Raw genomic sequence first — 14,954 nt, forward strand, 5'->3', positions numbered from 1 at the left:
GAAAATCTAAGACAAAGATAAGAGAAATAACTGTATTTTTATTTGTAGATATTTTTCTGTCGAAATAAAAATGTAATGCATTTTCCATTTTTTCTTAGATCACATATTCCTGATGATATGTTGAAGGAATATGCAGTTTGCAGTAGCTAAATATTTCCATTGTATTTATGTCTTCAGCAACTAGGTTTGTGTTTCCTTTGCAATCATGAATGCAGGTTTGAAAAGAGAAAAGTGCAGACAACTTGACACACAAATAGACTGCAAACATGGATGTGGAGTTTGTTTTGGAATGGTTCAGTATTAGTGGCAGAGAAAATGACACTTTTTAGGTTCTGAAAAAAATATATAGTGACACTTGTATAAAACACTTACAGTAAACTGATTTTTAAAGGTTTCTCATCGAGTAATAGAAATATTTCAGGATTTCAGGCTGAAAACCACAGTCAGTAAAAGAGGTTTTTATATTTTTAATAGCTGAAGCATAATCCAGAATTCACAAGTTTTTTCTTAGCTGCTCTCCACTGCTGTATCACAGAGACTTAATTATGCAGAAAACCCTTGGAGTCGGCATCTTACAGTGGTCCCATGATGCCCATAATGAATCCCCTCTCAATACAAACACACACTGTACTTCATTCACCTAACAAAGACACAAGTGTCTGCAGCTGGAATTACTGCCAAACCATTTCTAAAGATGCTTCATACTGTCAGATATTAGATATTGCTATGTGTGTGTATGTATATTAGTGTTGGGTTCGAGTCCACCTAAGTCGATCCGAGTCTTTAACCAATCGAGTCCGAGTCCAAAATAGGCCGAGTCGGACTCAAGTCCGAGTCCCAAACAGCCGAGTCCGAGTCCAACGAAACTCTATTATTTATTAGTATCTTAACATTGTTTTAACCTTTACAACTAGTTAAAAACGCAATGTACATTTAAATGTAACAAAAGCAAACCTCTATTGCATCTTGCCATTTTGATTTTTGATTAATAATTAGTGTCCTGCTTTGCTCAGCAAACTTAAAGTCATGTAACAGAAGTTATGGCTGAATTGATTTATGTATTGTGACATATTTCAGAGTGAAACAGGTTTTAGAATGTGAAAAATTAAAGGGCGGGGCTTGACTTTATTCATCGTTAAAGTAAATGTATAATTTCAAGAGTGGGGGTAAAGGAGTTATCTTGGTGAATGGGACCTTAAGAGCAGAAAATGCAGCTTTTATCTCAATAAAAAACAAGCTTTATATAATTTCTACGATTTTTAATGAAATATGAATTTTGAATAATCAAAATTGGTTTGTGTCTGCTTATTCTATTCATCAGTGTTTGAACCATTAAAGAAGAAACTGCATTTTAATTTCTGGGTTAAAAAAAAAAGAAAAGAAAAATGAATGGACGCCAAAGTACACGGACCCCTTAGACAGGGCATTTTTAATTTTTTCTTGGATGAAAATAAGGCTGTGAGGGATAAACCTAATCTATACAATGGCACACACTGTGTATAAAAGCCCTACATATACTTTCCATAAGTCACAGGCAACACACACCTGTTTTATTTTTGAATGTATTTATAGTTACATTAATTACAATAAATTACATTATGTAAGGAATAATTGATGACGGGCCGTTGAATTATTAGAGAATAATACACACCCAAGGTGATTTTGGACCCATAAAAACTATTGCCGCAAAGATGTTAGAAAAAAAATATTTTTCTTTGAAGCTAGAAACTGCCACTAATACAAAAGCAGAAAATAATAAACTAATGTAATAAAACATTCTCAAGCTTACTGAAGGCAAGTAAACACTCCAAGTATTACTTACAAGCTAAATGATAAATAATATATATTACTCAAAAATACAAATTAAATAGTTTTTTTTTAGTTTTTAAAGTTTTTCAGATAGTAGCCTAGTAAAGGCTTCTAGAAATAGCCTACTGCAGACATTTCATGAAGTAATAAATGTAAAAATAATCTTCACTGTATAGATTCACATTTATGACGCAGTCGGCGGCTGCAGGTTTATGCTGTTGCTTTAAGATCTGACGTATAGATCAAATATTTTGACACATCTGTATTTCTCCCAACTGTTCAAGTTCACTTAAGACAAAACCGACTGCATTTACATGAATAGTCTCCAAGACGGGCATTTTGACATAACTTTTCATGTAAGTGTGTAATAACAGAACTTAAGAGAACTTAAAGGCACAATATGTAATTTTCGCCGCTGGAGGGCACGTATTCAAAATAAACAAATAGACAAAGGTGTAGTTTGATGACGCCGTGACTGAGTGTGGAATCATGGGAGTTGTCGTCTTCATCCCCACAACCGACGCAATCTGACGGGACTCGGACAGAAATCATGTTCATGGATGAGCTAATGATTTATTCTTTGAGCGCGCTTTCGGTGTGTGAGCACAGAAAACCGTCGGCTTTTAAGTACTGGACAAGACTTAAAAACACATGCAAATACTGAATATCCCATTCGTGATAATGCATTGAGTCCGTGACATTTCCGTCAATTGTCCCTGGACTCGGTTGGACACGGACATATTTTCCGAGTCCGAAAGGCTCAAGTTCGAGTCAAGGCCGAGAAAAATGCATCCGAGTCCGTGACAAGTCCGAGTCCTTTAAAAAACACTGTACTCGAGACCGGACTCGAGTCCGAGTACGAGTCCGAGTACCCCAATATATTCATGTTAAAAATAATGAAGTTGGACATTTAGACAGTATTCATCCTGTGCTTATAAAAATGGTGTTGTACAATATTTTGGCTCAGGTCACCTCCTCGACCCAGTCCAGGCAGTTTGCACTACTCAGATGAGGACGTCAGCACCAAGTACAATGACCTGGTCCCAGCAGAGAGCAGCAGCCTCACAGAGAAACCATCAGAGATCTCCGATTCACAGGTAACAAATGTTCTGGAATGAGACATTGTCAGTCTGTGTCTGTTAATATATGTTAAAGGGTCAGTTCACCCAATAATTCTGTCCTCAATCACTCACCCTCATTTCAAGAGACTTTAAAGCTTTAAAAAGGATATGAATATGCATATATGGACAACTTTTATTATACTTTTCTGATTATGGTGCTTTTGCCTCCTTTCTAAAACCTGAAAGCTCCGGTTCCCATTGTAATTGTATGGGAAAGAGCAACCAGTATCTAAAAAAAATCTCCTTTTGTGTTCCATAAAAATTCTGAAAACAACGTGAGGGCGTTTTTGGGTGAACTAGCCCTTTAACCTCCAAGCAGAATTTCTAATGCTAAATCTAGTCAGGTTCATTTAGAAATTCCCTTATCACACACTTTTATTAGGACAAGACTCGCTGTGATGAAACTTTCTCAAAAGTAGGATACAGCCCTGCAGGAAAGGTCTGTTATACCCTACTTGAGATTTTGGCTGTCTTACTTGCGCATGGCTTCAATCCAGGCTAGGTCCTGTGGGTGGTTAGTTTTTTTTTTTTTTTTTTTTTTTTTTTTTTTTTTTTTTTTTTTTGTCATGTCCAGAACATTCTGCTGCATTCTAGTTCATTCTCTCCAGACTTTGTGTCCTGAGGCACAGGTTGGAAAATATGTGGTAGACTTGAGAACAAAACAGGAATTATAATCAAACAAATACTCACACAGACACATAAAATTAAAGTGTGAGAACTGGAAGGCTTTGGTTGGACTCTCTCCACTTCTCTCAAGTGACCATTTAGCTGGCATGATAAGCAGAAACCATTCAGTTTGAGTTGTGTGAAAGTCTAGCATTGGCATTTACTAAACAAAACTCGCAGACTGGCAAAGAGAGCAGGAAACACACACATCACGCTGTTTTCTTCACAGTAACAGTTTTATCTTTCCAATGAAACACGGCTGAGCAATATTCATCTATTTTTAGTCATTTTCAGAATCATCATGCCCCCTATGATTTGTGGAGTGGATATTTAATGAAGTCTTTGAGGTAGATTGAGTAGAATGATTATTGTAACAAGGTTCACTCATGTTGCGTGCAATTTGTAATAACCATTTCCCAATATAACACAAAAAGTTATTTATAACTTTTTCCCAGTATAACACAATATATGGCTCATTTTATTTATTTTTTTTTAATTTAATATATATTATTATTGTTGTTGTTTTTATTATTTTATTTAATTTTTGTTTTATTTAAATATATTATTATTATTATTATTATTATTATTATGTATTCAGTCTTAGGTGTACATATATTTCAGCTGTAAATGTAATTAATGCAATCCCATTTTTGAGCCAGAAATATATTTTTAAATATATTTTATTGCATTTTTTTTTTTATATTTCTTTCTTATTATTCTTACTAACGAATAATTGTAAAAAATATTTAGTAGTGGGAAATAGTTTATTTCCCAAAGGATTTCAAGCATTTAATTTCATTTAAAATTGTACGCACTGTCACCAGTACCTCCCAAAGTGCACATCATGTCAAACAAAAGCTCTAAACTTTTCATCTCCTCCTTGCTCTTCGCTGACACCTCCTGCCACCACCTTCTAGACTGCTGGCATCCGGCCACCTTTGACTCGTGGTTGGAAACAGAGCATCTCCTGTTCCCCTTCTGCTCCTGCTAAAGTCTGGTATCATCGCCATCGAGCAGAGTGAAGAGAGAGGCTGGAATCTCTCTTTTAAGTTTTATTGAGCGGATAACTCCAGGCTATTGCAGATCCATTGAGCTGTCTCCAAAAGAGCCAGAGCCTCCACAGAGACGTATAATACTGACATTGTTCAGGAACTCTTAAAGATGGCTCAAATTCATTTGGCAAGCCAACAAACCTGAGCACCTAGCTGAGCCAGCTCTGCCTTTAAATAAACACATGGGAGATGAATGAGATGTTAGACAGGTGTAATTCTGTCTAGTCATTTGCGTGTGTTGAATGGACACAAAGTTTGTTTTTAAATCTGATTTTGAGCTGCTTTTTGTTGGAAACGCTGGCACTACGGCTGCAGCTAACAGCAGGGATTCCATGTCAAAGCATCTTTGTTTTAATTGGCTCTCTGATGATCATCACATCATCAACACTGTGAGATTCTTCCCAGTGAGAGCCTGAAATAGCTTGTGGAAGTTCTTTCTCATGGAAAGTTTTTGCTTCTCATCAGTCACTCTTATGTTATAGTAAAATGTTAGATTTAATTTGGAGAGATGTGTGCATTTTGCTGATATTTGATGAAACATGGCATAACATGGGCTGGACCATATATCAAGTACTCATAATACTGTACATTTGCACTGATTTTGCTGACAATATAAAATTAGGCTACTTTTATTGTAATATGCTTCTTTTTTCTTTTTTTTTTTACATTTTAATCTTTTTTTGCCCAATGTAAACCTAAAAACAGGAATTTGGAATTTGGCAAGTAGTTTTTTTTTCATATATTAAAATTATATTGAATATATGATTAAAAATTATTAAATATCCTTAAAAGTTAGATTAGTAAAATGACTTTTTTATCACAAAAAAGGTGAAAAACAGTGCAGACATTTTTAAATAGATTTCTACTGTATTTTATTTAATACATTTAAACATATTTCTTTTTATATACACTTATATTTTATAAGTGTATTCTTTTTATATACACTTCTTGGTTGCATATTCTGCTTGGAACTGATCCCTCTGATTGGGAAATTTGAATTAATTTCAGAGTAAATACATACAGTTGTGCTCATAAATGTACATGCCCCTTGCAGAATATACAAAATGTTAATAAGTTTAACAAAATACGAGGGATCATGAAAATGGCATGTTATTGTTTATTTAATACTGTCCTGAATAAGCTATTTCACATAACAGATGATTATATATTCTCCACAAGACAAAAAAATTACTGAATTCATAAAAAATGACCCCTTTCAAAAGTTTACATACCCTTGAATTCATAATAATCTGTGTTGTTTCCTGGATGATCCACGACTGTCTTTCTGTTTTGTGATAGTTGTTCATGAGTCCCTTGTTTGTCCTGAGCAGTTCAACTGCCTGCTGTTCTTCAGAAAAAAATCCTCCAGCTCCTGCACATTCTTTGGTTTTCCAACATTTTCTGCATATTTGAACCCTTTCCAACAGTGACTATGATTTTGAGATCCATCTTTTCACACTGAGGGCAATTGAGGGACAAAATACACAGCTATAAGGTGGAAACATTTACTGATGCTCAAGAAGGCCACACAATGCATTAAGAGCTAGGGGGTGTAAACTTTTTTGAATTTTTAATTAACTTTTTAAACCTTCAGTTAATCCATACCTGTGCCACATTAGGATTTCTCCATCCGTCTCTGTAGAGATATGAGTGGGTGTGGGTTCGTTTTGGTGGTCACACTGGCCTTAAACCTAAATCTAGTGGCCTGTGTTAAATTTTTGAGCAGATTAGACAAAAATATCACACATGTAATGCCTCTTTAGTGATGCATCAGCACTGTCAGCCTATAACCTACAACCTATAATCTTGTGTAAAACATATTTAGATTCCATGTATTTCTTTTGCAACTGTCACAAGGTCAGGCTAGTGTCTCTATCTAAATGTAAGTCCACAGATGAAGTGAAGTTTCGTTCATTTTAAAGGAATTTCTGTAGGGCAAGGGCTATACTCAAACCGGGATTTTCCGGGAGGGAACATCTTGCCCCACTTTCTCTATCTGCAGGAGACAAAACATACATGCCAAACAACCAGTTCCAGTAAGATCAGATCCTCCCATCTGAGCATTCTTTAACCAGACCCATCACAATCTGTCATCAGCTTTTATTCTATTATTATTTAGTTGAATATCTTGTTGTTTTGGATTTTTGTGGTCTGAAACATATTTTAGTAACTTCATGAAGGCATTAATTAACAGAAGGTCTTTAAAGGGGTGGTTGATTGCAATTTCACTTTTTTAACGTTAGTTAGTGTGTAATGTTGCTGTTTGAGCATAAACAATATCTGCAAAGTTACGAAGCTGAAAGTTCAATGCAAACGGAGATATCGTCTTTTAAAATTCTGGCGGTTTAATGCCTACAAAAATGGCTGGTAGAGACTACAACGAGGTACTTCCCGGGTTCGTGACATCACAAACCCAGATAAACCCCGCCCTCTGGAAAAGGCAGCAAAGGGGGCGAGGTCATGCTGCGCTGCTTTGGAGAAGAGAAAACTAGAGGTGCACGTAAAAATCTGTTCATATATGAATCGCGATTCTGTCTTCTAGCGATTCCAGGAATCACACTGACATCATTTTTTTTTACCATTTTGTTTGGTGCCAGCATTGCCTTAATTACAATGTGCTCTTTCTGCAACTTCTACAGTGTTCTTGTCACAAGCTACTTGTTACATAGGCCTATAACACATTATACAATACAATCAAAATACAAACAAGCTTGACAATGGTATTGGTGTGGATCATAGCTGGATTGAGGAGTAAGAATAACAGGAGTGTATGAATGCAAACAAGCATTTTTGGAGGAGAGAACAGCTGTCATGTCCTGCATGTGTCAGCGGGGGAGGGCAGGAGTAGGAGTAGGTCACGGCACTCTGTCTCAACCGACATGTTTTGATGACCACACACACAAACACACACTCAGACACATACCGTGTCAGCATGCAGCTTTAGCTTCTGAGCTTGCCTTCGCTGTGAGGTCACACTGAACAGAAAAAAGCTTTCAAAGCTGAATTACAGGGCGTTTTGTTTGCTGCTTATTGAGTTGTTGAATTTGCTGGTATGACTGGAATGTCTCTCATTGGAACACTGCAGTTGTTTAAGAAGCTGAAATCAGCACTTGCTCAATAATAGAAGCATGATGCTAGAAAAGTCCATGATCAATAATACTTTGAGCTTTAGGCATGTATGATTGTAAAATGGATGTGAAATGTCCAAAAAGTCCTATATATATATATATATATATATATATATTCTTGATCTTTAATAATATATTATTAAAAATTTTATTTTTTTCTATTATAAAATAAATGATCATTAAAATATATAATTTATCAAATGAAATGTAAATGGGAAACACTGTAATCCTGTTTGTATTATTACAGACATGACATGCATCTTGAGCATTGAATGAAACGGTGAAAAAAATGAACTTGGCTAAAAAAAAAGTCAAAATGCAGACATTTTTAACTAAAACTGCATTGAGAAGCACTTAAGTCATCGTTTCAGGAAAGAGTAGGGGTGTTTTTACTTTATCTAATAGCGGTTAATTTGTGGGGATTCCATGAAATTCAGATAACAAACGATTTTTTAGGAATTTTCTCTTACATACAGAAAGACAAAACAATGTGCCTTTCTGTATTTTATCATACAGATTTTTTTTTCTCAAATGTCTTTGCTTTTTAAAGAAAATAAAAAAAAACGGATGAAAGAGATTCAGCAGGTCTTTGGCATGAAATCTGCAGCTCTTATTTTGGGGGGATGTGGGGCTGGTTTGGGGGAAATTGCTTTCCTCTCTGGAATTTGAACCAGAGGCATGTGTGTCACATATGTGTGTATGTATAATAATGGTGGACTGGAGAGATCTGTGCATTGTTAGTCTTTTCACTATAAAAGAGAAATGTTGAACTGTTTTGCCAGAAATATACATTTAATATAGTGATCTTATCTATGTGTTTTGCAGTAGTTCCGTGAGAGGTAGAAGTGCAAGACACTTCTGTAGATTCTGTTTGTTTGTTTTCATTCATTTCACATTGCCACATAGCCTAGTAAAAGACCGTATTGCTCTCAGACAGGGTGGATTAAATTTGATTAAATGAGATATTTTGTTAATAACAGACTCATTGTTTGTGTCAAACAATGGAGCCAGAGTCTAGCTATTTAGAAAGATCAGAATCAAACCCTAAAAGCAGCATTTAGAAATTCCCAGATTGAATTCCTGGCAGAGGGAGTGCAGAAGTGGTGGTGAGGATAGACGAGTCCTCTTAAAATGATATGCAAACCCTAAAAGCCTGAGCTATGATGGTTCTTCTCCCTTATTTTCAGTTTTCCCCTCTCCATTTGGCAATTCAAGCTTGGTTGGTACTTTAGGATACATCTGTGGTGAACTCCATCAGCCAGCTCTAGAAGTGTGAGCCAGATATGTCAGAAAGAGAAGAGGGAAGGTGTTGTAATAAATATGGTGGTGGAAGACAAAGATTGATGGAGAGCTGATCTTCATACAGTTTTCCACTGTTCTAGTGCAGAGTGCTGTCTCAACAAAGAGTGTAGGAGGTTGCTCCAAGAAATGCATTAAAGTGTCAAGAAGTACTTCCAGCCCGCATTACCCTTACAAAAAATATCATGGTACTAGCCTGCTGATAAAATATAATGGTATTATTTTGAATTTCCAAACAGTATTTTTTAAAGCAGCACTATGTAACTTTTGGCGCTCTAGCGGTTAATAAACAGAACTGCACACATCCCGCGGAAGAACATTCCAACCGGAGCTACTTCTCTAAGTTTATGTCTATGGCGATTCACGCAGGTATGTGTTACTCCGCAGCGGTGACGACCCGACCAGGCTACAATAGTCCAAATATAAGTACTTATTATAAATGAACCGTAGTGATTCGGAATAAGACAAAAACGCGGTTTGGAAGATGAATTCATGATGTACTCGCTCATTATATACATTTTGCAAATTTTGGACACAGAAAAAGTTACAAAGTGCTGCTTTAAATAAACATATGCAATCATGCTTTCCAATGCTGTACAGTAGGTTCCAAAAATCTTTTTATTTTATTTTATTTTATTTCTTTAGAAAAATTGAAAACAAACGCGTAAAGTCATAAAAATAAGAATACATATTTAAGTGAAAGAAATGCATTACAAACACTAAATGTTAATACTGAATATTTTTTTTAATTTAAATGTTTAAATTGTTATAATAGTATGGGTTTGTTATGAATAAATTGCATTTAATTAATATTTCAAACAAAACTGATATTACAGTACTTTTTTTTGTAAAGGTAATGCACCATTTTTAAAAAGAAGCCATTGTTTGTCCCATGAAATATGACTTAGGGCCCATACTGCACTGCTTTAAACCCCATGTCTCTGTTTACCTCTAGGAGGCGCTTGTTTTCTCCTTTAAGACTGGGGGCCTCCATACTCTTCCAACTCAAAGGGTGAGGACATGGATTGTGCATTGACTGACAGGAAGTCGCTTCCTAGTGCTTGTCCATTCCCATCCTCTCCATTAGATTCATGCATACATGGTCCAAACCCCACCACATTGACGTGTGACCCCCTAAACGCAGCGTGTGATTGGTACCAGAGGGTACATTTGGTTGTCATAAAGCATTGAGGTTATTTTGAAATGATAGATAGAACCAATTTTTTGGGTTCCTCCCTTCCTTTTTGGCTTTTCTTTCTTTTTCGGTCATTTTTGACAGATTAAAAATTAGGCTTTTGCATTTCACTACTTCCTTCCCACAGTAAATAAAGCCTTGATGATTTGGAGAAGGAAATTAGAGATTGCCAGTAGAGTCCAATAGATGAATTCATTGCATATTCTTCATTTATTCAGGCTGTTGTCATGTCTGTTGTCTTTTTCCCTTTGCAAGAGCAGATTAAAAAGAAAAACTACTTCAATACACTGTTTGATAAAACTAAATGAGCTCTTGCCACACAAGTTCTTCTGGTCTTGAGAGCTTGTCAGTGTCCCCTTTAGATTGTAAATACTGTAAAGCTTTTTACAGTATTTTACTGAACAATGAACTGGTAACTTGAAGTTTGTTTTGCCTATATGCAGTGATGGTGATCAATGTAAATCAGATGTTTTGTGATCGAATGAATAACAATCATTTTCACCAAACTCACACTTGTCAGCCACGATTTCTGTTCTGTTAATCTTTATTAACACCCATTTTAGCCAAAGTTTTGTCAATTCAGAAACTGCTAATGTATTAATAGCATACATGATAGTTGGGTTACTTAAAGGGGTCATATGATGCTGCTAAAAATAACATTATTTTGTGTATTTGGTGTAATGAAATGTGTTTATGCGGTTTAAAGTAAAAAAAACACATTATTTTCCACATGCTGTACATTATTGTTTCTCCTCTATGCCCCGCCTTTTTGAAACGCGTCGATTTTTACAAAGCTCATCGGTCTGAGCTGAGGCCAGGCTAGCGTGAGCGGAAGCCCCGTTCTTCGGTCGAGAACGGCGCGCCAGGCGGATCCGACGAATGAGCAGCAACCACATGTGACAGACCCCGGGCTGGATTCCGCTTTGTCCACGGTAAGAGAAAGGAAAAATTGAAATCGCATCATATGAACCCTTTAAGATGAACTACCCACAAATATTATCAATTATAATTATCACAAATATTCTACACTACTCCACTCAAAAGTTTTTTTTTTAATGTTTTTAAAAGACGTCTTTTATGCTGACCAAGATATTGTGTAATATTATGATAATATTATGATATTATCAAGATATTAGGTAATATTATGAAGTATTATTACAATTTTAATTTTAATTTATTCCCGTGACATCAAAGCTCATGGCAAAGCATCACATGACTTTTTAGAAATCATTCTAATATGCTGATTTGGTGCTTAAGAAGCATTTTTTATTATCACCAGTCTTATGAACAGTTGTGCTGCTTAATACTTTTGTGGAAACTGAATTTTCAAGATTCTTTAAAGAACAGAAAGCTCAAAAGAACAGCATCAACAGATCAATTTAATGCATCCTTGCTGAATAAAAGTATTAATTTATAAAAAAAAAAAATCTTAATGACCACAAACTTTTGAACATTAGTATATATAATTAATGTGAAAATTAAATCAATAATGGATACAAATAGAGCATGACAGAAAACGTGCGACCCAACTTTCAAAGTGACGAATAATGATGATTTCTAGTGTGACTTCTGGTTTTGTGGCTCGATCCCGGACACCTCCTCAAATCATCTCCCTCTTGAAATTGAGATTGTTGAAGTGATTCTGTCTCCATCACTCATTCTTTCTCTCTTTCTCCACCCCAGGGCAGTGACAGTGAATACGAGGTGGACCCCAACCGACAGAAGACCCATTCATTCGTCAACCACTACATCAGCGACCCCACCTACTACAACTCCTGGCGCAGGCAGCAGAAGGGAATCTCCCGAGCACAGGCCTACAACTACACCGAGTCGGAGTCTGGAGAGCCCGAACCCTGCGCTCCTCCGCCGCCTCTGCCCCCTCTACCCCCGTTCCCACCGCAGCTCAGTTCCCCTACAACCCAGAGCCAGTCCCAGGCTGGCAGCCTTTTCAGACCCAAGGGCAGCCGGACTCCCACTCCATCCCAGCAGAGCTCCAACCCACCCAGTCAGCAACCCCCCGCAGCTCAGTTCCTCTACGCCCCAGAGCCAGTCCCAGACTGGCAGTCTTTTTAGACCCAAGGGCAGCCGGACTCCCACTCCATCCCAGCAAAGCTCCAACCCACCCAGTCAGCACAGCACACTTTATCGGCCCCCAAGCAGTTTGGCCCCAGGCTCCCGGGCCCCCATCGCTGGCTTCTCCTCCTTTGTTTGATAGAATGAAGATATCGGCACATGGAAATTCAAAACGAAGGCAGGGGATCTCTTACTTTCCCCAACACCTGGTCAAACTCACGTCTATAGAAGAACGACAACAAACATCAGCCCTGGATCTGTTGTGTTTTAGCTGATTTTTATTTTTGTATACTTTCTTTGATAACACAGTTTGTTTGTTTTTTCGTTTAGGTTTTTGTTTTGTTTCTTTGCTTGTGTATGTTCAGCGTGTTTCGCTTATAATGAAAGACAATCACTTGGAAAGACACGTAAACGCATCAGTGAGCTTTGTTTGTTTTGGTTTGGGTTTTTTGTGCAAACTGCATGACTTTTTTATTGTTCAAACAATTGCTTTCTTTTGCTTTTTCATTTTGTTGTTATTGGTTCTTTTGTTTAATTGAGTTCCACAAAAGAGTACAACACCAACACTAAGTTACGAATGCTGGACAAAAGCACCGACACATGAAAAATAATTTAAAAAGGCTATGGAGAAAATCTCAGCACTTGGACCACATCAAGACAAACGCTAAATGGTGGTTTTGACTGTGGTATTTTTGTTTTTACACAGATGACAAAGTACTGCGGTGATTACGAGAGGTTAAAGTTCATTTGACTAGAGACTATGATCTGATAAAGACCCGCATGCACTTAGCACATGTTTGAGTTGGAAAGCCAGCATCATTTATTGATGTCACAGGTCAGTTTTCACCAGTGCTCTGAAAAGGCCAAAGGTCAAATTAAGTGCTTCATGCTAATATGTGTATTGAATGTTTTTACGGAGGTAAAATGTAGATTGTTTGTAAAGTTGAGCACGAGTATATTTTCCCTCGTGAAACTTATGGAAGGCCAAATATGTAAGCGTCTGATTCACTATGATATTATTATACTATTGCTCTGGATTCATTCATATTCAGAGCCATTCATGTCAGCAGCAGGTGTGTATGTGTATATGTGGTGGGTGGGGCCATTTGTTGCTCCTTTTGATTTGACTCTATGATGTCATCCTGAGCTTCAGGTTGCACTTCTGCCGTGCAAACAGTAACGTTGGACACTAACGTCAATAAACAGCAGCGGATATCGGATATTTGCCAGGTGTCAAACATACCCATCACCTTTCAGATTTTCCCTTTCCTGATCATCTGGCAAGACATAACGTCATAGAAGCTGACAACATTTCAAAGATTGTGCAACCAAGAAAATGCATTGTACCTGTGAACTTCGGATTTTTCACCACTTCGCTTTGGCGTGGCTTTTCAAAGTAACTGAAGATAAAAGAAAATGGACTAAGGGACCCAACACGACGCCAGCAGAGAACTAAACGGCACTTGCACAGCTTACTTGTGAGGTTTAATGATGTTGTTTGCTCTTTCTTTTCCGTGAAGTGATTTTACTGTCTGTATAAACAAGGTCAATGACATGCTCAGTCTGCCTGAACACAGTATATTCCTAAATAAATTATGTTTTCTGCAAACGTTATTGGTTTGAACATTGAAGAGCGCGAGAAATGAGCATTCATGGTTAAGAGTGACTTACGTAGGAGAGGAAGTGGGTAAATCTAAGTGAAAGTGTCCTTAAAATTACATTACTTTAGCTGTTGAGACTTTACAACAGACACTATTACTACTTCTTAACCAGGAGCAACTGAAGAAAACAAGCTATATAAAAGTTCCTCTTCCATATAGATCTGAGTTTTTGTCCTAACCAATCTGAATTGTATTGGTGCTAGTCCAGCTGGTAAACCAACATAGGCATATGAAGCTGGATAACCGTCATGAGCTGTATGAATTTCTTTCTTCTGCAGAACATAAAAGAAGCTATTTTGAAGAATGTTGGTATCACAACAGTTTCGATTCCAAATTTACTTTCATTGTTTGGACAAAAAATAGAATGGAAGTCAACGGGAAATGAAACTCTCTGGTTAGCATGGGCAAATTTGTAGCGGGAAACTTGTTGCACCTGGTTAATATGGAGTCATTTGGCATTGAGAGCAACAGAGGTTGCCACATATTGCAAAGGTGATAAAAACATCACATTAGTTTACTAATTAATTTAATTAGTTTAGTATTAGGAATAACTCCATGTGGACCAGGGGCTTAAGTTGTGCTTCAGACAGATGAGGATAAATACACATAGCATTTATTAGAGTTGTGCATTTGTTGGGCTTAATTACTATCTTTATTGAACAAAGGTTTTGCCAGGTAGGATGTGTTCCTAGATCTCTTGTTGGTCCTGGAACAACATTCAGCTCCAACGAACATATTCCAAACTCTGTTTAATGGGAATATACCTTGGCCTAATGTGCAAGTCTGCAATTGCGTCCTTGCAAATACGTTTCTAACTTAACCCTAACTCTGAAGTCTGATAGGACTGATAGGATTGTTGTTCCAGGACTAACAAAGATGTCCTACTTGGAAAAAATCACCATCACAGAATGAGTGTTATTATTTCATACTTTTGCGTTCTTTTGTACTTG

The 14,954-nt window shown here is 36.9% G+C and overlaps 1 protein-coding gene across 1 annotated transcript in view; it reads left to right on the forward strand.

The window, feature by feature from the left end:
- The window catches only part of sdk2b (sidekick cell adhesion molecule 2b), a 332,871-nt gene extending 318,948 nt beyond the window's left edge, over positions 1 to 13,923 (forward strand). The window contains exons 43-46 of the mRNA XM_016480739.1: positions 2,777 to 2,906; positions 10,031 to 10,087; positions 11,954 to 12,168; positions 12,281 to 13,923. Of these exons, the coding sequence (XP_016336225.1) occupies positions 2,777 to 2,906; positions 10,031 to 10,087; positions 11,954 to 12,168; positions 12,281 to 12,482 (604 nt within the window). The 3' untranslated portion in view covers positions 12,483 to 13,923. The remainder of the gene's footprint in view (positions 1 to 2,776; positions 2,907 to 10,030; positions 10,088 to 11,953; positions 12,169 to 12,280) is intronic.
- The last annotated feature ends 1,031 nt before the right edge of the window (positions 13,924 to 14,954 follow it).

Source organism: Sinocyclocheilus anshuiensis, unplaced genomic scaffold, assembly GCF_001515605.1.
Source record: "Sinocyclocheilus anshuiensis isolate Anshui unplaced genomic scaffold, SAMN03320099.WGS_v1.1 scaffold1833, whole genome shotgun sequence".
Taxonomy (NCBI): Eukaryota; Metazoa; Chordata; class Actinopteri; order Cypriniformes; family Cyprinidae; genus Sinocyclocheilus; species Sinocyclocheilus anshuiensis.